We start from the raw sequence: 26,368 nt of genomic DNA, 5'->3' as shown, positions 1-26,368 counted from the left end.
TTTAGAAATGCAAGTCAAAACTCAGACACAAAAACAAACAAATACACTTAATTAGGATCCTATGGTCTCATTTAAAAAAAAAAATCAAGTCGTGCAGAAATCAATCAATAATGCATCAAACTTTGTACAAAGCCCTAAAGACATGAGTCTAGGAAAGACCGGGAACTAGCTCTCCCGGTAGCCAGTTTTACTATGGATGAAATATTGACAGGTTTTAAAGTGACAAGGCACAGAGGTGATTGCTACTTAAAGTGGTCTTGACCTGTTTGCATTTATTCTGGTCTCTCGTCCACTCTTCTAAATGCATAGGTGGATAAATAAAGAAACATGCTAGACAATCCTAGGCATGCTAGGCTTATGGACCATTTTTAAAGCTCTATCCTGAACGACTCCTCAGTCCATGTTTTACTTCTTTCAGAACATTGCATTATAAAAAATAAATGTATTTTGTGGGAATGACTTTACATTTTTAATGTTCAGAGTTGTTTTCTTTACAGTGAAAAGTGAAAAACAGGTTTTTAAGTTTGTAAGATGGGACTTCATTTGTGGCTAGAGGTGTTCTGTTTTCTCCACTCCTAAAAGTGCACACTAGCTTTAACATCAACATGACCTTGGTTTTTGAAGACAAGGATTCTCATTTCTCATGTCTCACTCACTCACACACACACACACACACACACACACACACACACACACACACACAGAAACAGCCCTTCCTGGCTGGGACTGAAACTATTTAAAATCATTTTTCTTCTTCTTTCATGTTTAAAGATGTTAAAACAGACAAAATAATAATACAAAACATTCTGTGAGGAGACCTATCTCCTATATTGATAACACACTTTCCTCTGGGGGCAGATTGTGAACATTCTTAAATAAAATATAACACAGGGCCATTTATACAGTTACACATGGCAGTTTCTCTATCTCACTGACTAATTCCCAGCTGGAAGAATCTGGACAAGTTTAAGGGAAAACGCCTTAAATGGAAAACAACTGCAGCTGTCACCCATACATTTCCAGAATCGGAATCTCTTCTACATTTCAATAGTGGAGTGAAAGCATAGGGAGGAAATGTTCACATGATAGTCTCCACTGCTTCCACATTTACAAGCATTGTTTAATGGACATATTGAGAGATCATTTTGGTAAATAATGTATGAAATGTGTTAAATCTTTTCAAAAAGTAGTCGGCCGGGTGCCATTGATATAATGAATTTCTGTATCCACTATAAAGGGTATTTAAAAGGCAGCAGTTTTATAATTCAGTCCTGTGATGTGACTGATAATGCCAAGATGAGAAACTGTGATGCGTTCATTTTCTGGATTGGTGTGTAACACCACACATTTTCTTACTATAGAGTGCCACCTACTGGTTATACTAGGTAACACTTTCAAAAGAGCACTGAATGCTTGGTAAAAAATTCTTGATGACAAATATCTATAAAATCACACTATTTTATAATATTAGTTATAATTCATTAAATATATTACAAAATTCTGTATACTCTGAATTTTTCATACAATTCCAGCATTTGCTGACATTCATCATTATGTCAGCACTGACTGTTAAAACAAGGAAAATTAATTTCTCTAAATAGGACAGGCATGATTCAGCATGTTGTTTCTTGGTCAAGGTTGAAAATGAGGTAGCAGGTCTCCAGATGGTCTGTCCCGATCATGTGCTGGAACTGTGGCTGCAGGTCTCCTGGCGTGAGGCCATTCAGAAAGTGCTCACTGATTTCCTCATAGACTGAGGCTCCAACATCCTCTATAACGCCAGAAAGCAGAACAGCATTTACTTACTTACATATGCAGAGACACTCTGAGAACTAGATTGATATACAGTATATAGAGAACTATACTGATATATAATATATATATATGAAGAGTTCAGATGCAAAAGCCTCTAAGTGCCATCTGAAATTTTCTTCTAGAATGATCATTTTTATCAAGATCGTATATTTAAGTTCAGTAATTTCTCTTAAAAGGCAATGAAAATGACCTATTAATTGTCATTTAAGTGAAATTATTGAACTTAAAAATACGATCTTGTTAAAAATGATCATTCTAGAAGAAAATTTCAGATGGCACTTAGAGGCTTTTGCATCTGAACTCTTCATATATATATTGTTTTATTGTTCTATTATTGTTTCAGAGCATTTGAATGAATAATATATATATATATTATTCATTCAAATGCTCTGAAACAATAATAGCAGTAATCATTATGCTCTCCAAATCATTAAAGGGGTATTTCACCCCACAAATATTTTTGTCATCATGTACTCACCCTCATGTTGTTCCAAACCTGTATGAGTTTCTTATTTCTGTTGAACAAAAAGATATTTTGAAGAATGTTGGTCTCCAGACAGTTGATGGCACCCATTGACATCCATAGTAGAAAAAAATAAAAATACTATGGAAGTCAATGGCTACCGTCAATTGTCTGGTTACCAACATTCTTCAAAATATGTTATTTTGTGTTCAACCGAAGAAAGAAACTCATACAGGTTTGGAACAACTTAAGGGTGACGAAATGATAACAAAAAAATATTTGTGGGGTGAACTATTCTTTTAACTGTTAAAACTAAATTTTAAGCAGGTTGTTAAATTAATCACTGAAGTAAAACATAATAAAGACAGACCCAGGAAAAAAAAAACAAGAAAAATCAAGTGAATAAAGAAAAAATAACCAACTTGTAATAAATGTCATGGCTACACTTTATTTCGATTTAGACATTATACTAACTATAAGTAACTTTGCATGTCATTTGCAACTCTCGTTAGACTATTAGTAGAATGTAGTAGACTGTTAGGTTATGGTTAGGTGTTAGGGTAAGTATAATAAGTTGACATGCAGTTGCAAAGTTACTTATAGCAAAGATTTTATATACAGAAAAAAGGGACTTACCTATAGTCTGTTGGGGAGCATCAAAATAAAGAGTTAGCAGATAATAGCAGACAGTATATTAATACTCTAATGAGAGTTAGCTGACATAGTTGTAAAGTTACTTATAGTTAGTATGACAAAAGTTGACCATCGAAATAAAGTGCTGCCAATTTGATATGAGCATGATTACCCATGTATTTCTCTTTTAACAGTTTCATTGTGACAGAGAAACCGCCTGCATCTTTGAGCTCCAGTTCCACATCAAACGTATCATTCTCTGGAACACAGTTCAGGGCATCTCTGGCGTAGCTGACTACCTCAGCCAGGTCATCTTCCTCAGCTTCTTCAAAGTCATCTGGATAGTCAGAGATGTCCTCATCATCAGGCACAACTGTCATAAATGATACATGCAGAGAATATTCAAAGGTGTTAAAGCCAGCATCAATTCTTAGATCACCATCAGCCTACACCTGTTGCCTTGGATGATGCCTCATAATAATAATAATAATAAAACAATGGAAAACATTATTAATATGATTACATGGTACCCTTACCGTTAGATTCCACAAATGCCTCTTCAACCACATTGGCAAGGCTGGAGGAGACATCTTCCCTCGAAACATCCTTGGAGGACACATAGCTATCATGTTCATCAAAGTCCTCTGAATAATCAGACTCTGTTCCCTCATGGGCCACTTCTTCCTCAGCACTGAGTGACGTCTCTATTTGCAGTGTCTTGTCAGAGAGAGTTGAGGCACTATCTGTTCTGCTTTCCATTGATGCGTTTTCTACATTAAAGTCTTCTTTTGTTTGAGGTCTGGATTCAGCATTCACCTTTGTAAGTTCTTTCTCCTGGTGCTCGATGAAGTTTCCCAGATGTTCCTGCACGTAGGTCATACTAAGTATGCTGCTCGTACTCGGCCTGTTTTCAGGAACCACGGACAGCATTTTCCCGATTAATGTATGGATGTCCTCTGAATACCTCTCGGGGACCTTGATGTACTCCCCTTTTATGATCTTGTAAAACAGACTTAGGAGATTTTTAGCTTCAAAAGCTGGTCTGAGGGCACAAAGCTCATATAGTAGGCAGCCAACAGCCCATATGTCAGATTTGATGCTGTATGGGACATCCTGACAGAGTTCAGGACTCAGAAAACTGGGGGTTCCCACACAGGTTGAGGCCATGTCCAGCGTGTGGTTCATAATCTTTGATATTCCAAAATCCCCAAGCTTAATCACACCTCTCTTGGTTAACAGCACATTGGACGGCTTGATATCTCTGTGAAGGATCTTTTCATAGTGGATATAACTGACAGCCATGACAACTTGCACAAACCAGTTCATAATTTTGCATTCTTCAAAGTATTCCCCACTCTTCTGTTCTTTAATGTGGTCATCCAACGTTCCACCGTCACAATAATCCATAACTATGTAAATATACTCATTAGTTGTGTCAAAAAAAGTGTCAATCCATGTTATAATATGAGGATGCTTCAAGCTCCTGAGGATGTCTGCCTCTTGCATCACAACATCTTTGGACTTTGTTTTTCGGGAACTGTCCACATGAATTCTCTTGACTGCACATAATTTCTTTGTATCAACGTGTTTCATCAACATTACAACGCCTGCTCCTCCTCTGCCAAGATTCAGTACATTTTCATATTTCTCCATGTCTTGAACCTATTCATTCACCAAACATCTTCTTTATACCCGTACTGGTTGCAGAAACATTTATGTTGTCTCGTTGAGAGCTGGATATGAGTATTGACACTAGAAAATGAATCACCAGATAGGTTGGCAAACCGGCATTATGTGATCCTCCAATTAATAAACAGGTTCGTTCTGCCAACTAGCCAAAGTAACAGGTGAAACAAACTTTTTCGAAAACAAACATCATTAAAATCTTTATTACCTTTGGGTCCTCATGCCTTATTGATAAAAACCTAATTTAATTTATTTTGTTTCGTTTTTTTTAAATAATGCGTCGTGTCAGGAGAAGAAGGCAACTGTGTTGTCTTCATGTTACCATGACAGCTCCTTCTCAACAAAAGGGAATCCGATTCGTTCCGAACTTTAGCTACCTAAAGGCGAATACATTGCTTAATTAAAATGACGAAGGCGTAATGTAAAATATAACTGGCCAAAACTGATCACATCGAACATTTTAAGTATTTTTTTTTTCTGTACAAAAATGTACTATAAAGAGTAAGGACGTCATCATGAGGCTCTGTCGTGTTCGGTTGTTAGTGTGGACTGGAGACTAGATATATATATACATAGATCACATTAGTGGCTGTGTCTGTGGGCCGCCGTCCGCCATATTGGACCGGTCAAAGCCGGTCCGTGAACACGGAGAGCAGGTTGACTGAGCGTCTGCAATCGCAATTAGACGAATATATCTGCAATAGACCGCAGCAGATGATTTAGCTAAACTAACACAATACAACAAGACGAAAGCGTCAGCTGTACAAAATTAAAAAGTAACCACAGTAAAAACCTTTTTTTTCCCATATTGAGTTAATACACATAAAAACATATTAAAACAACCAAAGCAATCACACCTGTGAAAAGTTATCCAATTTCTTCGATAATTTAAATCTCGGCGATTTCATAACCAGAACCTGCACAAGTTGTGGCATCATTGATTATTACCGTGAGTGACGACACGCTGACCGTTCCAAGATGGCTGGCGCGCCGACGTGTCTGGAGCGGACAGGCTTTGACCGTCGAATTTGACATCTACGTATACATCTCTATGGCTTGGATACATTTGCACACTCCAAACCTTACTATTATAATCTGTTTTAAACATAAAATGCAAAAATACAGTTGCAATTAAAACACATTAACTGGTCATCACCATGCATTAAAAAAAAAGAAGAGAAAACAGAAATCTTTTAAGGTCTCTAAATGTATTCAAGCGCATCATTCCTCATGTCTGCGCAAAGGTTTGCATTTACACTTTCTTATAATAATCGGCTTCAGTTGTTGCATTTGCATATGTTGTTTACTACACAATATAGACTGAGACAAAGTATACTGTAAAACTGTACGCTGAAAAAAGCTTCCGCGCAATTTTCAGGCTAACCGCATGGGAATCAGTGAGTTACTAGCTCCTGTGTGCTAGCAAAGGGTTCAGTGGAAACCATAGACTGGAAACACGTCCAACACGAGGAGATAGAAAATGCCACCAAAAGGAAAGGGTGGCAAAGGTGCTAAAGGTAAACAACAAATATATGGTGCTGAACGAACAAAACTGAACAAACACCATATGCAATTGTATTGCACATTTTTGAGTGTTGCACTATTTGCTGACATGCTAGCTAGCTTAGTGTTTGTGGCTAACATATTGTAAACATTGTTATACTATTTTAGCTGATGTTGTCTTGTTTTATACAAGACCAACTGGTGTTAATGAAACATTTCAGGCCATTCTCAATTGTATTGGCCATTGTATTAAATGTGCTGTGCAAGTATAAATGTGTGAAATGCTTGAAGAATGTGTCTAGATATCCGATTCGCTTAATGTGGCAATTTCAAAATATACATACAAATGAATAAGTATTATTTAAATTGCCTTGTTGTACTTTTCAGATGCTAAGATAGATGTTGTATCTGTGCAGGGGCTGCTGCTTCAGGCAGTGGTGGAGACAGTGAGAAGAAGGAGAAGGCTCAGAAAGGAGGTACTGCAGTAAAGGTAAACATCTGTCTGTATACTGCAGGGTTATTATAGTTAATTAAAACCATCAATAATCGTCGCACTGTAAAAAATTATTGTTGGTTTCACTTTAAAAGTAAGATCATTAAAAAAGGAAAATTTGAGTTAATACAATGGCGATGGCTTAATTACCAGAAACTCAAAATATTCTGTTATCTGAACCACATTTATTTCACAAAAGAAAAAAAATGGTGATACATCATGACATTTTTTTTTTTTTTTTACAGTGCACTTAGAAATTAAATAAATGTTAACTGAAATAAAATCGATATTTCAGCTAGTTGGCAAGGCAACATTTCTTTTTTTAGTTTAACTTGAGGTACTAAAATAAAAATAAAGCTGCAATACAAATAAAAACTATATAGACATATTTAGATAACACAAAAACTACCTAAAATAACAACTTTAACTAAAATTAAAATGAAAGCAGAAGATTTAAAGATTAAAAATGATTTCAGAATATTAATTAAAAAAACTATAATCAGGGTTTCTGCAGATCTTCAAGGAATAGTTAACGTAAAAATGAAAATTCGGTCATCATTTACTCAACCTCAAGTTTTTTCAAACCTGTATGAATTTCTTTCTTCTGCTGAACACTAAGTAAGCTATTTTGAAGAATGTCTGTAACTAGACAGTTGATGGACCCCATTGACTTCCATAGTAGGAAAAAAAATACTATGGAAGTCAATTAGGCCCATCAACTGTTTGGTTACCAACATTCTTCAAAATATCTTCTTTTGTTTTCAGCAGAGGAAAGAAATGTATACAGGTTTGAAACAACTTAAGGGTGAGTAGCTAAATGATGACAGAATTTTAATTTTTAAGTGAATTATTCCTTTAATTCTCTATTAAACAAATTAAGGCCTTAAATGGTCTTAAATAAAAGTTATGGCATTCAATTATGCATGTATTGGAATAACATTTATATCTTCATGAGTATTTTTGTCCTGTGTTCCAATAGAAAGTCTTGAAAAATTGAACAGAATGAAGTTAGTTTATGCTTTAAACAAGAACAAATATGTCAGTGAGGTATGAAAACTTCAAAAATTAAGTTGATTTTTCTAAGCCCATTTGCAGATATTTGTTCTTGTTTTAAGCATAAAATCACTTTGTTTTGATAACAAGACTTCGTATTTTATTTCATTTTGTTTCTCCAGTAAATGCATCTTGATTAAAGAATCTTTAGACTATTGCACTGGAAAACAAGACAAAAAAATACTGAGGAAGATCATCACTTTTTTGCAGTGTGATCAGAAGGAAAAGTAAATGTTATGTCCATATTCTAGAGGTTGAGAGCAGAGGTTTTCAAGCTACTTTTTTTGTCAATTGAATGAAAAAGTGAGGGAGATCTGTTGGAAGTTTTATTTTCAAATTCTGAAGTGCTTTGCTAATACAACTCCCTATACATTTACTTTTTCTCCCTAGACATTTACTTTTAGAAAACATAGTGACATATTGTGTTCCCTTCAATAAATTCCCTAAACCTGCAGAAACCCTGAAGTGATAGTAAAATAGCACTGGTATATGGTCCTTTTTAGATGTTTTTACAAACACAAATCTTAGCGTTTAAAGTTTTTATTTTTTATTTATTTTTTTTATAACAGAAATTACACTTTCTAAGTGATTCTAAGTTCCTATGCATATACATTTATATGATATGAATATTATAGATATGAATACATTTATAAAATGTAGTTCATAAATGTTTATTGCGTGTTAATTATATGAAATTATACGTTAGGGTTAGTTAATTATACGTGTTATTATATGTGTGATTATAATTATACGCGTTAATTATAAGTGTTATTATATGTGTGATTATAAGTATACGCGTTAATTATACGTGTTATTATATGAAATTATAATTATTTCTTTGTCTATATCTATTTTCGGCGTTATCTATTGTTTACATTTTTTCCGCTGTGCTGTTTTAATATAGTACAATATGCAAACTTGTTTGCAAATTAGCTAAGGTGTCTCAGAAGCCCTTTTAATGAATGATGTGAAGTCTCATTGTCACTGTCAAACTGCTATTTAAATAAATGACATTTTTGTTTGTCATATTGACACCCTTTTTTTTTTTTTTGGTCTATTTTCTGCTAGGTTCGGCATATTCTGTGTGAAAAGCATGGCAAGTGTATGGAAGCAATGGAGAAAATCAAATCTGGTATGCGCTTCAGTGAAGTGGCAGCACAATACAGTGAGGACAAAGCCAGACAAGGAGTAAGACATTTTTCATGTATATTAACATGTATTAACAGTATATTAGTAGCAGTAATGTGACACTTGCATGCTATGAGAAATAGTCATTCCTGTGGTTCCTATGGGTACTTTTTGTTTGTTTGTTTGTTTTATCAGATGATGTCATTCAATGCACTATCCATGCTGGAAAATTCCTCAATCTAATTTGCATTGAACACTGAACCCATATTATTCTATAGAATTTCTCATAATATTTCATATTACTTATTCTTTCCATCCTTTCCTAAAACTAAAAAACATACCTGGAAGAATCCTAGTACGTTCAGATCTTTATACCTTTTGTTTTACAGTTTTGATCAAAGTCTGTACTTAGTAATTTGTTATTCGAATTCTGCTTTTTATCAAGACAGCCTAAATGTCTTAATGACAGCTTGTATAGCTTAAAGTTTTGGTTTGCATATGACAGGGTGACCTTGGCTGGATGACAAGAGGATCAATGGTGGGACCGTTTCAGGATGCAGCGTTTGCTCTAGCTGTCAGCACTATGGACAAACCAGTATACACAGATCCTCCCGTGAAAACGAAGTTTGGTTACCACATCATCATGGTTGAAGGCAAAAAGTGATCCCTCTTAAAAGGACTGAACAACTTGATGTTGTGGTACAATTTACAACACTGCATTTACAACATAGCAACAATGCATTGTGCAGTCATGGAACGTTGGATTTTTTTTATATCACCATGTATATAGGAGCTAATAAAAACTCATCTCAATGAGCAAACTGTTTTTGGTTCATTTGTCTCTTTTCCCCACAAATTTTGTTGTAACAAATTTCCAGTGAGCCGCTACTGTTCTGTTGCTTAGAATTCTGATGCTTTCCATATACTGCAATAGTTTATTTGGTAACACTTTACAATAAGGGTTCATTAGTTAACATGAACTAAGAATGAACTATACTTCTACAACATTTATTAATCTTAGATAATGTTAATTTCGACATTTACTAATACATTATTGAAATCTAAATTAGAATTTTTAACATTAGTTAATGCACTGTGAACTAACATGAACAAACAATGAACAACTATTTATATTAACTAACGTGAACAAATATTAATACTGTAAGAAATGTATTGCTCATTGTTAGTTCTTTTTCAACGGCTCTGTTAGTTCATGTTAGTTTATACATTCACTAATGTTAACGAATGAGACCTTACTTGTAAAGTGCTACTGTTTTTTTTTACTACAGATCAAGAATATTATTTTAATATTACTTCCTGAGTTCAATTATCCCAAAACACCACTGTCTAGAATATGATATGGATTTTATCACATAAAAATTTTATTTTTCACAGAGAAAAGATAGACTACATTACTTATGAAACCACAGAACTTGCCATTTTAATTTATTATAACTAATATTATCACTAGAACCATTGTAGCCGTGACCTGAAGTGCACCAACAGCAACGGGAAGTGAATGATGCGCTTTTGCTCATTATCTGGACGACTATTGGCTGAGAAATATGGAGTCAGATGACGCAATATTTCCGGGTGTAACAGCACGCGCTGGAGGTAACTGTCGGTCATTGCGCTTGGCAGGCAGAAACTCAAGCAGTCGATCCGGCTGTGGAGGCAAGAGACTAAACGCCGGTAAGATTTAACCAACATCATTTTCTAATCAGCTATTCGTACACTACTATAATCTTAATACCTCAGAGCTTCTTTACGAGGGGATTGTTTTAAAAAAAAAATTATTGTTTACTGCGACTTTATGAATGAAAGATAAAGGGTGCGCTAGCTGGCTAACATCAGGGTGCTTCATCAAATCTGAATATTATACGTCATTACTTGGTCTGAATGACAATTCAAGTGTGTAAATTGACTTTTAGTACAGAATTAATCGATATGAGGCTAGGTGATGGAAAAGCATGTCTTGGCATCCTCTCGTGATGATGATGATGATGATGATGTGATGTTCGCAATTCGCATCCGACAAAGAGCGCCACAATCATCATCGTCATCACATTCAAATGATCAGACTAGCGATATAGAAGAGCTTTGCCGGATTCCAGTAATCAAAGCGATCTGGGTAAAATTAAACGTGTTTCATTCATCAAACTGTGCTGTTTCCACGGTGACGGACGGAACACGTGTGGTTGTGTCTCAAATCAAAAGAGCTGCGTCGTGCCTAGAGGCGGCATTTTGAGCATGATGTGATCGCGCCCAAAATTAGAGCAAAGTGCAAATATATTAGTGGTGGAATGTTTTATATAGCTTTTATTATCGAAATCAGTCTGTTGTTACAGTCTAATCAGTCTAATGTTTTATGGTAGTTCTTACTTTATCTGACCTTTAAATCGTTTAAAAGTACACGTCAACTCGTTATGTGAACAGTAAGTTGGACTTTCAAATGTGTTGATGACATGACAACCTCATCAATGGTTTATGCTAATATTTGTAAAGGAATCGTAGTCACAACCACTCAGTCTGTAGTAGTATTGATGTAAACTTTGAAACTGTGCATTCAGGTCAACTTGCTATAGAGGTCAGTTTGTAAAAGATACAAAGATAATGGGATCAGATCCAGAATCCAATCATTCTATTCCCGTCTTCTGTGTGTCTGTCCACCTGCTGAAGATCTTGTCCGTGAGTGGGGTGAGCTGGAGGGATGCATATTATTGGCTGTCCAGCTCACTGACCACTCTCACCAGGATTTAAGGCTTCAGATTGAGTATAACCTTTGTACAGGTTTCAACTCATCAGGGTAGATAAACAAAATTATCCAGTCAGCATTAATGTTTCTTTCTTTATTAGTTAATTTGTTACTGGTTAATGCAATTAACTTTGCATGAGCAAGGGTAGAGCTGTAATTAATATGTCCCAGCTAAGAAGTAGAGCTGCACGATTTTGAAGGAAAATTCTATATGTGATGCGATATTGCTTTAAGTGTTACAAATAAATGTAAAATATTATATTTAAACATTCTTAAAAACTGAAAATTAAATAACCAATATAAAAAGAAAGCATCAATACAAATTCTAATATACATTGATCCATAATAAATCTACAAAAGTTATTCAGTCAAGAGCAGTGAGTGATTTCCTCTTTTTCTTTAGTTATTTGACATACAGTAGCAGATTGACTGTATTAGGCTGCTGTCACTTTAAGACCTAATTTATGGATCCTTTTGACACACATCCGATTTCATTTCTAATTGTTGACGTTCACTTAAGTTAAGACATAACCGACTGTTTACATGAATCCTCAACATGACAGGCATTTTGACATAACTGTGTGTGTGTGTTTTTGACTGTTTGAGTGCAATAAGCCGCGAAATAGAACTGAATTTGGGATCGCACACTGTCTGAGAGTCACCTTTCTGCGTGCGGGCTTCAGGTGTGTGTGTCTGATAGTATCGCAATGAGTTGTTTTCCGCAGCTTATTGCGCTTAATAACTCTTTTCAACGCCAAGCAAGTCACACGCAAGTAACAGTGGCGTTACCAGTCTATTGCTGCTATATGCGTCAACCTAAAACTGATATGTACATTAACGATGTTTCGATAAAGTGCAGCCCTAGTGTGAAGTTATGTGAATGTTTTAATAATGTAGCCTATATTTAATTGTAGATGCAAATTTTTCCTATTTTACATTTAGATGACCTTTTCTGTCATTGAACACTTACTAACCTTTAAAAAAACCCAACTGTTAAATGTAAATCTTTAGCAAATGAATATCCATTTTACATTGTGCTTACATTGTGATGTCTAAATTCACTTTGGTAGAACTTTATTTACACACAAGATTCCAAAAAGTTAAATATTGACCATTTATCAGTTTAAGGTTGTAACATCAAAATAATTAAAATCTAAATAATCTCTAGAAATCAGCCACTAAAAACATTATCTGACCACTAGTTTGTTGTCTTTTTTGCATTGGAATAGCAGAAATGTGTTTAATCCTTGCCCTGAACTGTAAATCAGGCTGTGGGTTGTGTCAACGTCATGTGCCGTTTCACCAGGATTGATCATGACTTGGTGTCTTTGCCCCAAAATGTTGTCAGCCTAAACAAACAGAGAGAGACTACTAACTGCCATAATAAGAGGGCTTTGGTTATCTGAGTCAGTGGACTATGTCCTACATTAACCTTGTGCCATTTGTTGATACTTTTTAACAGCCCCTGCAGATGGTCACACTTGTCTTCACTTGTCAGCTGGGACTTGAAGGATCTAATTTCATAGACAATGCACAGTTTGTTAGCACAGCAACAGGACTATGCAAAACTATGCAAATTTACTTAGGTCTTTGTGTACAGGTTGTAGCATTAGTGTTAGGTTGAAGTCGTTTCTTGTATCCGTCTATGAGTAACTCATTTTTACTTCCTTAATCTGACACCAGTCATTTGATCAAGAGATGACCTTATCTGCCTGTGATGAAGCCCTAAGCCAGAGTTCATCTACGTGGCTAATGACGGAGATAACTCAAGGAAACTGATTTGTTTATGGTTTTATTTTTTGATCATTTTGTGTGTTTCCTTGAAATCTAGACTAATCCATGACTTGTACCAGCAACAGGAACACTAGATATGAGTGTATCAAGTTTTAAACAAACATTAATCTCCAAAAGCTAGATGTGTGGTAAACTCATTTGTTCATTGTTCATTTGTTCTTCCGCCCTGTCTTTAGGCTAGGGACGCCCTCGCAGGGTGTTTCTGATTTCATACTAGTGCAATTAAATACCAGAGAGACACTGTTCACTGGTCTGGAATGTGTCTTTTCCGCAGCACATGTGACTGTCCTTTAACAAGCCTTACTTTTCTCATTAAAGTGTCCGACTGAATGCAAACTGTTCCGCTTGAAGCCTCAAACTTGCTCTTTCTCATAGAAATGTCGTCACCTTTATTTATATAGTACTTTATAATACAGAATGTTTAAAAGCAGCTTCACAATGATGAACAGGAAGTAATGACCATTAAACTTCAATAAATGAGAGAAATTAATTCTGCTGTAAAGCATCTCTATAGAAGATACGAGTGTCATTATTCAGTTCAGTGTTGATTCAGTTCAGTTCAATAACTAATGTTCATCAATTATGAAATTAGTTCAATTCGGCTTTAAGCTATGGAAGCTTGTTTATGCCACAGAATAAAAAGTAACACAATTGCAGCTTTTTAATCTAACAATTCGGACTTTATAATTCGCAATTGCGAGTTTGCGTTTCAGAATTCTGAGATACTAAGTCAGAATTATGATAAAAAGTTACAGTTACCAATTTTAATTGCGAGTTTTTCCCCCCTCAGAATTCTGAATCTCACAATTCCAAAAAAAAAAATTAAAGGGCAAAAAAATAAAGTCTTACAGGATATAAATTTGCAATTATGAGGCCAAAACGTTTTGCAATTCTGACTTCTAAATTCTTTTTCTCTGAATTATGAGATATAAACTTGCATTTGTGAATTATGAAGTCCAATTTGCGAGATAATCTTGCATTTGCGAGAAAAAAGATTCAGAATTGTTAGATAAAAAGTCACAGTTACCTTTTTTATTTTTTCATTCAGTGAAAAAAAATAAAAAATAAAATTCAAACAAGATTCCATAATGAGCAGCTCCACTGAAGACGACAGTGTCGTTATTCAGCTTTAATGTCGATTTAGTTCATTTCAAAAACAGTGTAGATGTTGCAAAATTCATAAATTATGAAACCAAGTCGAATCAGTGGTGTCATCATTCAGCACACTTCAGTTCAACTTTTGTTTTCATCCAATAGTGTCAATTAGCAATAGTCCATTGCAGTCAATTCGATTATATTACTGAATATTAAGTATCTTTTAACCTAAACTAAGCAAGCCAAAGTAGGGTACTGTGCTTTGGTTGAGTACACTCAAATATAATACATTTCCTCTGTTTCTGACTGTCATTCTCACCAGGTTGCACATTTTGGAACCACATATTGGACACTTCCCCAGTCTTTCTGAACTTTGATCCCGATTCTTCGATCCTCAGTTGGACACAGAACAACAAACTGACTCTACCTCAGGCTTGGCCTGATCCCTTCATCTTTCAGTCCCCTTCAGCTTCTCAGCATGGACCTGAGTACCGTTCTCTTGTTCCCAGTACACACAGTGGTGTGGTTCTACTCCCTCTTAAGCTTTCTGCCATGGTACTTCCTGACTGGAGCCCAGGAAAAGAAAGTCCTGGCAAAGAGGCTCAAATCCAAGTCGACAACCGGTCAGACGGATGGACCATATCGTTCGGTGGATCACTTCGACTCCCTGGTCACGGTGGACTTACCTGGAAAAGACACGCTTGATAAGCTGTTTGACTATGCGGTGCAGCGTTTCGGTAAAGGGGACTGCCTGGGAACCCGAGAAGTTCTGAGTGAAGAAAATGAGCCTCAACCGAATGGGAAGGTTTTCAAAAAGGTACATATTCTGTGATCACACTGCAAGAAAATTGGCTATTTAAAATTTTCTGCTGACCTAAATTTTCTCATGACCTTTTCAAATTTGGCTCATGTCCGACGCTGGTCTAAACAAGCGACTCTCCTAAACAGGCCTGTTACATAACGTTTGTTCATCATACCATCATAAATACATATTATTTATAATTGTACATTACCGTTCAAAAGCTTTTTTTATGTTTTTGAAAGAAGTCTCTTAGGCTACATTTATTTGATAAAAAATACAGTCAAAACCGTAACACTGTGGAATAGTATTGTGTGACTTTATCTATTGTATTGGAATACATTTTAAAATGTAATGTAATGCAAAGCTGAATTTTCAGCATCATTACTCCAGTCTTCAGTGTCACATGATCCTTCAGAAATCAATCTAATATGCTGATTTGCTGCTGTTTAATAATATTGTGGAAACCATAATACTTTTTTCAGTATTATTTGATGAATAGAATGTAAAAATTATAATAATAATTATAGTTTTTTTTGTAATAATTCAAATTAAGAGATAGTGTATATATTCCTTTGAATATTAATATTATATTTATGGATATGCATACATTTATAGATGTTAATTTATTGATATTTATAAATCATATTTTATTATTATATTAAAATAGAATAACATTTTAACAGCTTGTATTGGCATTTTCTAGTGTTGTAGTACACTGTCATAACTTTTTCCATCTTGCTGTGTAACACTTGATTATAGTGACATTTTCAACTTATTTAAACTTTATTTTTCAACTTCAAAAAACACATTTTTCACAACAATGAAATTGGGTTAAATTGACATAGTACATAAAGTCCTACCCGATAGTTCATAGTGTATTCACATTGGAAAAACATCTGCCACATCTGGTTTATTTCCATGCATATAATTAAGAATTAAACATGTAGAAAAGTATATAGAAAATGTCTGTGTATTAGTGTGCTTTTTGCTGTTCACACTGTCATCTTAATAAAAAAACATTTGGTCCACATTCAAATGCAGTGTGAACATTGCAAAAATCAGAATTTGTTGGAGAAAAATAAACTCCATGTTGAATAATATATTTGTTAGTATGAAGGTGTTTGATGGTTTTGTCTTGGCAGTTAATTCAGGGTGATTATAAATGGCTGTCCTATGAGGAGATGGACACTGTGGTCAGTCAGTTTGGGAGCGGACTGACAGCACTAGGCCAACAGCCAAAATGCACCATCGCAATTTTCTGTGAGACGCGGGCAGAGTGGATGATCACAGCTCAGGCCTGCTTCAGACGCAATTTCCCATGTAAGGAAACAGAAAAATATTTCATATGAGTCATAGGTTTTATCCCTTAATTTCTTGTGATGACTCAGATGTTCTGTGACATCCCAAAATTGAATGAATGTGTTGTTTAATCTTCATCTTCTTTATTTAACCTGTGTTTCATGTGGTTTTTGTAGTGGTCACCTTCTATGCGACTCTAGGAGAAGAGGCAGTGACTTTTGGATTGAATGAGTGTGGAATTACACACCTGGTCACCAGTGTAGAACTGCTGGAAACCAAACTGAAGGTAAGCTTGTTAGTCAAAGGCCAAAAACATGTTGCTAACAATCCAGTTTACTTACTATATTACAGATCCAAGGCAAAAGAATAATTATTAGATGAGTTATGAACTTGCAGTCAATGAATCAACGCTTGTTTTCAATTGCATCCTCTTTGCTAGCTCCACTCAAAACCAGTGCGGTATAAACTACAATCAAACAAGTGACTCTTGTTAGCTTGTGCTTATAAACCGTTGCAAAAATGTACTCATGAACTCATGAGTTGTCAGTTTGAATCAGCGATGAAATCTTCACTGAATGAACACACTGAATCTGTCAGAAAGATCTGACTCACTGACTGAATCTTAACTCTTCATGTTTGACCCAATAAAAAAGTTCTGTAAGAAATACCACAGGGTTTAACAGTAATGCCTCATCAGGCCCTATTGTAGTTTAAAATTTCCCAACGGGCCACCAGCATCATAAGACATTCAGTGTCAGGACTATTTGACATTACGCTGACGGCAGCTCATGTTGACATTTTGTTGGTATTAAGTAATCAAAATTCATCATCTGTCCAAAGTTGGAGTTGACATCCGGTGCCAGCTGGCTTTACTTAGCCTGCCATTTGAAATATTTAAATTATGGAAACATTGAATGAAAAATATGTTTTCTTCACCTTTTTCTTCCCATACAGAGTGTTCTTCCTCAAATGCCCAATCTGAAGCACATCATCTATGTAGACACGAAGGGCATCAGCACAGCAGGATTTCCACAGGGCATCCAGATCCACAGCATGCACTCTGTGCAAGAGCTGGGAGCCAAGCCAGAAAACCGTAAGAACGCTTTGATACATCTTATAAATAGCACAGACTTTACAGTTGACATTTTATTTATATGCTAATTAACCTTTTCACAGATTGCCTGTAGTTTACCCTCCGTTCACCCACACAATATCGATCACCAGAGAAGAAAATAATGTGTGCTTTGTGTTGCAGTGAACATACCAATAGTGAAGCCCGTCCCGTCAGACCTCGCTGTTATAATGTACACCAGCGGCTCCACCGGGAGACCTAAAGGGGTGATGATCATCCACAGTAACCTGATTGCTGGAATGGCAGGCCAGTGCGAAAGGATACCTGGATTGGGGTGTGTATAATGATCAATAGAATGCAACAGTGGCCGCTTACTTTTTCAGTGGTCTTGGTTCTGGAATTATTTTTCTCATTCATTTTCCCCATAGGGATTTAAAAAAAAAATTATAATAATATCGGTATAGACTTATAAGCCATTAACCAATTAAACCAGCTATGCAGTGAATTTTTTTGAAAAAAAAAGTATTTGAAAATCGAAAATTTGCAGACTCGTGGGTAATGTAGTTTTTAAACAATAATTCTGCTGTTAAACATGATTATTTAAAAAATAGATTGAAATAATGCAGGCTCATGACTTCAAAAATAGCATCGATTAACAACCTCATAGTTTACAGTAGGTTTCTCTTTAACACTTCGTAAGTTATAGTTAAAAATCAGTTCCTCAATAGAGAAAATGAATGGAATTTTTTACTTCTGGAACAACAGTGCAACACTGCAATGCAAAAGTGCCTGACATTAAAATGTCTCTATGCTTCCACAGACCAAAGGATACGTATATTGCATATCTTCCTCTTGCTCATGTCCTGGAAATGACGGCTGAGATCTCATGTGTGACATACGGCTGCAGGATCGGCTATTCCACACCACAAACGCTGTCTGATCAGGTACAGCACTTCAATTTGTTACTGGATCAGATAAATATAGTCACACATTTACACAGATTTTTACTAAATATGTTAATCTCAGATGATTGAATTGCTTGTTTCTGCTTTGTAGTCAACCAAAATTAAGAAGGGAAGTAAAGGTGACTGCAGTGTGCTGAAACCTACTCTAATGGCAGCCGTACCTGTAAGTCGGACTCTTCTAAAATTATCATCTTGCTTTGTTCACTTAAATCATGTTAAAATCTGACACTTTCGTTTCTTCTGTCAGGAAATAATGGACCGGATCAATAAGAACGTCATGAGTAAGGTGCAGGAGATGAGCTGCGTTCAGAGAACCCTGTTCAATCTGGCTTATGAATACAAGCTCGAGCAGATCAAGAAGGGTTACGATGCTCCCCTGTGCAATATGTAAGATGAGATGAAAATAGGCCTTCATTTAATCACATTGCTCTTGTTAATGAGTCTGGAGTTTTAATCATCTTTGTTCCTCGATGTGTTCAGTTTGTTTAAGAAAGTCAGATCTTTGCTGGGTGGGAATGTGCGTATGATGCTGTCCGGAGGAGCTCCTCTGTCTACCGCCACTCAGCGCTTCATGAACATCTGTTTCTGCTGTCCTGTTGGTCAAGGATACGGTCTTACTGAGACCTGTGGAGCAGGCACTATAACCGAAGGCAAGTAGTCCTGATGCATCTGAACATCTTTTCCAACCTATCACTGTTCGTTTTATCATTACTTGTAGAATCATATTTAGAAAGGCAGCGGCAATTTACACTGCAAACAGTGTAAATATAATTTATTGCTAATTAAACAAAGTGCAAGTAGCAAATAGATTCTTTTTACACCAAGTGAAAATAGCGATAGATTCTATTTACACTATGTGAAAATAGCAGTATTTGCAATAAGTGTTAGTAGATAGATGCTATTTATGGTTATAAATAGTGGCAGATAGCATAGAATGTAAATTATTATATTTATTAAAATTATTAAATGGATGCTGCCTTATTGGGACAATAAGTGGGCGGAGTTAATGTCAATAGCCTCTGCCAACAAGGCGGGCTTTTTGCACTTAGTGTAAATAGACTCTGATTTTGGAATATCTTCAGAGATATTTGTCCTAATGCTTCAAGCTGTGACCGTGGAAGTTATGATGACATCTGTTTTCTTTGTTGTGCAGTTGCAGACTATAGCACAGGACGAGTAGGTTCTCCTCTGATCTGCTGTGAGCTCAAACTCAAAGACTGGGCTGAAGGTCGGTCAATGTACCCTATTCCATTTAGCTACTTGTTAATATCTTAAGAAACAGTCCACTAAACATGATGTATACTCACCTTCATGTTGCTCCAAACCTGTATGCTGTTATCTTTTTTGCAGAGCACAAATTAAACAAAAAAACTGCTTACTTCTATTTCAGCATTACTGTAGCTCAAACAGTAGAACATGGCGAAAACAATCGCAAGGTCATGGGTTCAGTTCCTTGGGAATGCATGAACTGATAATGATTAAATGTATACACTAATGCAATGCAAGTCACTAGGATAAAAGCATCTACCAAATGTATTCTACCAGCTACCATAAATGTAATATTGCATAATAAGTAGGGATGCACTGATATGAAAAATTTGGCCAGTACCGATAACAGATAATTATTTATATTTGATAGCCGATAACCAATATGTTGTCTGATAAATCTAAATTCAATTTTTTATATATTTTTTGAGAGCTTGATTGCAAAAACAAGTGTCTCACCATTAAAAAAAAGTATTATTTTTATCGGGCCGATAACAATAACATAAAAAAAGGGACATATATCGGCCGATACTGATATGGTGGCCGATATATCATGCATCATCTAATCTGATGGCATCTAGATAAAAAAATGCCAAAGGTATTGTTTTTGGTGTCGTGAGCTTCAGCTAAGCAGTGTTGTTATTGTTAACAAAAACAAAAACTATTACAAATTGTTTTTGTTCATTGAAGTAAAACTGAAATAAAATAAAATATATAATTTACATGGAAAACGTGGACTAAAATGTTTAAGTTGAAGAAATAGAATTACTAAAACTGTAACAAAAGTAAATTAAATAGAAATATAAAAATACAAACAAAAGAAATTACTGAAATTAAAATGAAAACTGAAAATATAAAAATAAAAGATGATTAAAAGTATTGATAAATACTATAATAGTATATAAATACTGCTAAAATAACACTGCTGGTAAGAGTATCAGTGAATAATGGCTTGAATTACAATCCGTTTCTCTATGAAGTGTTGCATGATGAGCTGGGCAAAAATGGTCTTCTGTGTTCTATGGAAGAAACTAAATAACGGCATACAGATTTGAAATGACACGAGGGTTTTTCAGGTGAACTGTTCCTTTATCTTTTAGTTCTTGTTACAGCGGTTGTAATTCTCATTATATGCTTTCTCTCAGGTGGCTATACAAAGCATGACAAGCCTCATCCACGTGGTGAGATCCTCATCGGAGGTCCTAATGTAACCATGGGCTACTACAGGAGTGAGAGCAGCAATAATGACGACTTCTGTGTGGATCAGAACGGACAGCGGTGGTTCTGCACTGGTGATGTAGGAGAGATGCACCCTGACGGCTGTCTTCAGATTGTCGGTATGTCTAGATTCAGCATCACAAGTCTTGTTTCCTGGTTGAATCAAAATCACACATTTATTTTATCTATTGTATTATTTTGTAACGCCTAGATCGAAAGAAGGACCTTGTGAAACTTCAAGCTGGGGAGTACGTCTCTTTAGGCAAAGTTGAGTCAGCTCTGAAGAACTGCTCTCTCATCGACAACATCTGCGCTTACGCAAACAGGTTTGTACACTCGGCTTTGTCTGACGCATATGGGATGTTACTGACCCTAACAAAAGGTCCTCTCTTTAGAACAGCAGACGTACTGTATACAGACCTCTTTTTTCCTCTCTCTCTGCCCACCAGTGACCAGAACTACGTTATCAGCTTCATTGTTCCTAATCAAAAGAAGCTGACAGCTTTCGCCAATCAGAAGGGCATTGAAGGCACATGGGAAGAGATTTGCAACCACCCACTTATGGAAAGGGAAGTTCTGAGAGAAATTAAAGAAGTCGCAACTTCAAGTGAGTGTTACTTCCAGGTTTTGTAGCAGCAAGGTACATGGTGTCTAAGTTCAAAATGGGGTCACTGTATCAAGGCATTTACTGAAGCTAATTAAAATGAGGCCCCTGAAGGCCTGTTGAACACCCAGTCTGAATTTTTAGCACAGTTTTTTTTTTTATTCAGTGGGTATTTTATTTTAATATTTTATTGTAATGTATGTAATTTATATGGTTGTGTAGTTCATCAGACTTCGTGCACACTTGACCTTATCTTGACTCTACTTAATGCACTAACATACAAAAGTTTTGGTTCAGTAATATTTTTAAAAAGAAATGAATACTTTTATTCAGCAAAGATGCATTAAATTGATCAAAAGTATCAGACATTTATAAAATAATGTTACAAAATATTTATATTTCAAATAAATGTTCTTTTGAACTTTCTGTTAAAGGGATAGTTCACTTTGAAATTCATTTTTGGTATGTTTTAGCTTACCTCAAGGGCATCCAAGATGTAGGTGTCTTTTTTTCCGCGGTAGTTTCAATTTTGATATTTTTAGGTCAAACCGTTCTTATCTGTCAGTCATATAATGCAGGGGTATGGTCATTATCTCAAAACACATGCACAGAGTCCAAATTAAAACAATTCCTCGTCGTCCAAATTAAACAATTCCCCATCGTAAGTACACATTGATGGCCATCACGGTGATGGCCATTGCCGTAAGTTCATTGGAACGAATGTCTTTAAGGCGACATCTAGTGTATATATCTATGCACCAGTCTGCATACACGTCAGATCAGATCACTTCGACATGGCTGTGTATAAGTGGTAAAAACGATATAAATACTGTTCGTTTTCTCACACAAACCGCTCGTTTCGTGTCTTAGGCCATCAATGTGTACTTACGATGGGGAATTGTTTTAATTTGGACTCTGTGCTTGTGTTTTGAGATAATGACCATAGACCTGCATTATATGACTGACAGACAAGAACGGTTTGACCTAAAAATATCAAAATTGAAACTACCGTGGAAAAAAAGACACCTACATCTTGGATGCCCTTGAGGTAAGCTAAAACATACCAAAAATTAATTTCAAAGTGAACTATCCCTTTAATCAAAGAGTCCTGAGGAAAATGTATCAGTTTCCCAAAAAATATTAAGAAGCACAACTGTTTTCAACATTGGTAATAATAAGAAATGTTTCTTGAGCAGTAAATCAGCATATTAGATTGATTTCTGAATGATGCTGAAAATTCAGCTCTGCCATCACAGGAATTAATTACTTTTTTTTTATTTAACTTTTTTTATTAAAATCTTAAACAGTTATTTTAAATTATTAAGTTATTATTTAAGTTATTTTACAGTTATTTCACAATAAAACAGACCCCAAACTTATGAACGTTAATGTGTACGTATTGGAATTGTACGATCTCAGAGCTTGTCTTCTAATAATCTTTCCATAATTCTAGTTAAACTCCAGCGCTTTGAGATACCAGTCATGGTCCATCTGAGTCCAGAGCCTTGGACCCCCGAAACGGGCCTGGTGACGGACGCATTCAAACTGAAGAGGAAGGAACTGAAGAACCACTATCTCAATGATATCGAAAGAATGTATGGCCACAAGTAGGACCTTTATCACAGCCAAAGACATCTTCATCAGTTCCTCACCGTGCAACATTGCTGTATATCAATAAATGTTAAAAAACACATTTTGCCACAACTTTCACCACTGCCCATTGTTTAGTGATGTGCACAGATTTTCAAAGATGAACAATGTTAATAAGCCTGTATTTTCTGTATTTTTATTCCTGAGCTTTGTGGGCTTTTCGTTCAGAGCTCTGTTGTCTCTCTGCTGTGAACTAGTTTACAATTAGAGTTGTAGCTGAGTAGCTTGAGAACTGTTGGACAAGGGACGATATTCATCTTATCCAGCATGAAGTATCCACTAATTTCTCCTTTTAGTATACAAAAGGTGTCTCTTGTAAAGAGGATTTCAACCATACAACAGCGATATACTGCCATCACCTTGTGCTTTTTTTCAATGTGTGAAATTTCATTTTCTTTGTTAAAAAAAATGTTAATTTGCTTGGTTTGACAGTTTGAAAACTGAAACCGCTAGCTGAAGTGAAGTCATTGCACTGCAGAATTCGGCCTCCTTTTAGAGGCAAGTAATATATAGTGATGTTTTTGTGCCTTCTGATTGGTCACTATTTTAAACGTTGACTCTTTATTGGCTGTAAATTATAATCTGATTCTGTGTGCTTCATCCATGCAATGCAGTAGGCAATAGTGTCTTCACAATGGTTACAAACCATGTTCTTTGTCATTTACTAATGAGACTTTTTGTTGTTGCTGCTGTTATGATTCACACATTTGCTAGTACATATTTGCTTATGGAATGACTCAGGGCAGGTTGACATGACCGGCAAGTGGTTTACTGCATATTTGTGCTGTTAAACTGTTAAATGAAGGGATTTTTTTTTCTTTTCTTTTTTTTCTGAATAATATCCCCCTCTTATGCCACAGCTGTAAAGTTTGTATTACATCTTTGTCATCTTTTTTTTAAATCACTCATTTTTGTGCTAACAGTGTCTGTCCTGCCACAAACTCTTGTCTTGTCAAATTCGACTTCTGCAGGCTTTTAATATATTTCGTAATATGTCATTAATCCAGTTCTCAATACTTAATGCATAAAGTTAAAAAAAAAAATCTTTTTGTAATTTAGCCCCAGAAAATGATTTTTGCCATTAATATTGTATTCTCTATATTAATTTATTTGGTGAAATCTATACATTTCATTTTTACCCTTGTTAATTTATTTTTGTTTTATTTTGAGAAAGTATGATCTGTACAGGTATTGTCAAATCTTGGCTTGTTTTATTCTAGGAAGTGTATTTTATTTATAATAATTTTGTCATTTGCACTATTCTTTTTGTCAGGGATTTTTAGCCATTTTTAAATTAATAGCCATTAATCCAAGAAGTTCAGCAGTTACTACTACCCTTCTGGAATGATCTTTCCTCCACGGCCCTCAGGGTTCCTATCACAACCATAAGCAAAACCATACAGCAGTCAAGTGTTTGCATTGAGAAATTGTAAATTTGCTTGTAGAATGTTCTATGATGCTTATTTATTCTTTTTATTGTGAGTCTCTGTATGTAATACACACTGGGGACAAGTAAAATCATTTTCTACTCACTGTGTGATATTCCATTTTTTAAACACTTCAACTGTCTTTTTATTTACAGTATATACTTCAATTGCAACGAGTTTACAAAAAAAGAAAGAAAACAAAAGCTATACAAAAAAATAATAATAATAATTTGACACAACAATTCAGTTTGCCCAGTCTTGAAAGCGAAAACAATCGCTTGCAATCTTCCATACTGGCTGGTCACTGTTTGGAGAGGCTTGGGCAGTTAATAGGAAATTCTGGTTGAAGTATCTCTGTTTGTTTCCTTCAAACTTCACTGAACCAGCTGTAACCACCAACAAAGTAGTTTGGCCCTGAGTTGCTTGTTCTGTTCAAAAAAATATTAAATAGTATTAGATTGAATAATTATAAACATTTAATTCACATATGTAGATTTTATTCATACAAAATGAAATTCAAAATATGAAAAAGCTTAACAACTGTAGTCTTAGTTTGCATACCATGCACAGGCTGGCAGTCGAGAGTGTGCACTGTAAACTCGCTGGAGGGAAGAGACTCGAAGAACTCGCCGAGAGCATCTTGTCCACTGACAGCATTGCCATTCCACACCAGCGTTGCTTTGTCCAGATACAGCCTCATCAGAGTCTGAAAGCAATCATTCATTATGAAGAATGCTTCAAGTGCACAGCTAATAAACATAATAAAAATCAGCATACATGAAGTGAAGTTAAACTTGAGCATACCCTTCTTTTCTTATCCATACAGTCATAATAGATGTTGACGAATTCCTCCGAGTATCTGCATGACTGATCAACTTGAGCCCTGAAATCCTGATCAATATCGAACAGAGTTGATGAGTATAAAGTTATAAGTTATAAACGTATTGTTACTTAAGATTTCCGATTGAAGGGATGGTTCATTAAAATAAAAATAATATATATATATATATATATATGGTAATTTGCTCACCCTCAAGTTGTTACAAACCTGTATGAATTTCTTTGTTATGTGGAACATAAAAGAAGATATTTTGAAAAATGTTTGTAACTAAACAGTTGACGGTGGCCACTGACTTGCATAGTATTTTATTCCCATACTATGTAAGTCAATGGGGCCCCACAACATTCTTCAAAATATATTTTTTATGTTCAGCAGAAGAAAGACATTCATACATATTTGGAACAACTTGATGGTGAGTAAATAATGACAGAATTTTAAGTTTGGGGTGAACTATCCCTTAAACCAATGATGTTGATATCAATGAATGCACTTACCACCGGTGCCGCAGCAGCCATGGTTACTAAACGTAGCACTCAACCGATCTTTGCGATGTTCAGTCGTTTTAAGTGTTTGAAATCCAAACTAAGTTACTGATAAAACATAAAATGGCTAATGCGATTTAAAATGCATGTACGAGCCACATGAAAACAAAGCAACACAGTGTACAATTACGGTATGTAAGGAAATACAGTTAAATATTAGTTTATGCCCACGTCGAAAGGTATATTGCGAAAGGTATATCAGAATTATGGTATCTTACTTTTTTCGAAAAAACAAATCCAACATCGGAGAAAAAAATGTGCTCA

General features: G+C 35.4%; 4 protein-coding genes and 1 long non-coding RNA gene across 8 annotated transcripts in view; 2 read left to right on the top strand and 3 right to left on the bottom strand.

Moving 5' to 3' along the window:
* LOC309504277 overlaps window positions 1–26,368 on the bottom strand; it is a 503,575-nt gene that overhangs the window by 468,520 nt on the left and 8,687 nt on the right. The gene's annotated exons all lie outside the window — the stretch shown is intronic.
* On the bottom strand, window positions 80–5,462 carry nek12 (NIMA-related kinase 12). Of its 3 annotated transcripts, XM_082178054.1 has the most exons (4): window positions 4,806–5,459; window positions 3,448–4,663; window positions 3,084–3,284; window positions 80–1,771 (listed from the first exon to the last, which is right to left on the bottom strand). In XM_082178054.1, exons 2-4 carry the CDS (start codon window positions 4,562–4,564, stop codon window positions 1,614–1,616), a joined length of 1,476 nt encoding a protein of 491 aa, XP_082034180.1. In that variant the 5' UTR covers window positions 4,565–4,663; window positions 4,806–5,459; the 3' UTR covers window positions 80–1,613. The 3 variants fall into 3 exon arrangements, with proteins under 3 accessions (XP_082034180.1, XP_082034179.1, XP_082034181.1); XM_082178053.1 differs by having other exon boundaries at window positions 3,448–5,459; XM_082178055.1 differs by having other exon boundaries at window positions 1,634–1,771; window positions 3,211–3,284; window positions 3,448–5,462.
* On the top strand, window positions 5,782–9,595 carry pin4 (protein (peptidylprolyl cis/trans isomerase) NIMA-interacting, 4 (parvulin)). 2 transcript variants are annotated; one of them, XM_082177319.1, is made up of 5 exons: window positions 5,782–5,841; window positions 5,976–6,114; window positions 6,517–6,590; window positions 8,715–8,834; window positions 9,280–9,595. In XM_082177319.1, the coding sequence occupies exons 2-5, from the start codon at window positions 6,078–6,080 to the stop codon at window positions 9,436–9,438; spliced, it is 390 nt and encodes a 129-aa protein (XP_082033445.1). In that variant the 5' UTR covers window positions 5,782–5,841; window positions 5,976–6,077; the 3' UTR covers window positions 9,439–9,595. The 2 variants fall into 2 exon arrangements, with proteins under 2 accessions (XP_082033445.1, XP_082033444.1); XM_082177318.1 differs by having other exon boundaries at window positions 5,835–6,114.
* On the top strand, window positions 10,410–24,826 carry acsl4a (acyl-CoA synthetase long chain family member 4a). Its single transcript, XM_082177277.1, has 15 exons — window positions 10,410–10,466; window positions 14,741–15,235; window positions 16,363–16,540; window positions 16,696–16,805; window positions 17,474–17,612; window positions 17,775–17,925; window positions 18,412–18,535; window positions 18,648–18,719; window positions 18,804–18,943; window positions 19,037–19,206; window positions 19,710–19,784; window positions 20,968–21,159; window positions 21,252–21,366; window positions 21,490–21,647; window positions 23,098–24,826. Exons 2-15 carry the CDS (start codon window positions 14,897–14,899, stop codon window positions 23,253–23,255), a joined length of 2,121 nt encoding a protein of 706 aa, XP_082033403.1. The 5' UTR covers window positions 10,410–10,466; window positions 14,741–14,896; the 3' UTR covers window positions 23,256–24,826.
* nxt2 (nuclear transport factor 2-like export factor 2) lies at window positions 24,744–26,356 on the bottom strand. Its single transcript, XM_082177314.1, has 4 exons — window positions 26,057–26,356; window positions 25,526–25,612; window positions 25,283–25,427; window positions 24,744–25,149 (listed from the first exon to the last, which is right to left on the bottom strand). The coding sequence occupies exons 1-4, from the start codon at window positions 26,075–26,077 to the stop codon at window positions 24,965–24,967; spliced, it is 438 nt and encodes a 145-aa protein (XP_082033440.1). The 5' UTR covers window positions 26,078–26,356; the 3' UTR covers window positions 24,744–24,964.

Source organism: Leuciscus leuciscus, assembly GCF_965113295.1.
Source record: "Leuciscus leuciscus genome assembly, chromosome: 8".
NCBI classification, from domain to species: domain Eukaryota; kingdom Metazoa; phylum Chordata; class Actinopteri; order Cypriniformes; family Leuciscidae; genus Leuciscus; species Leuciscus leuciscus.
This window is presented reverse-complemented; position numbering and strand designations above follow the sequence as displayed.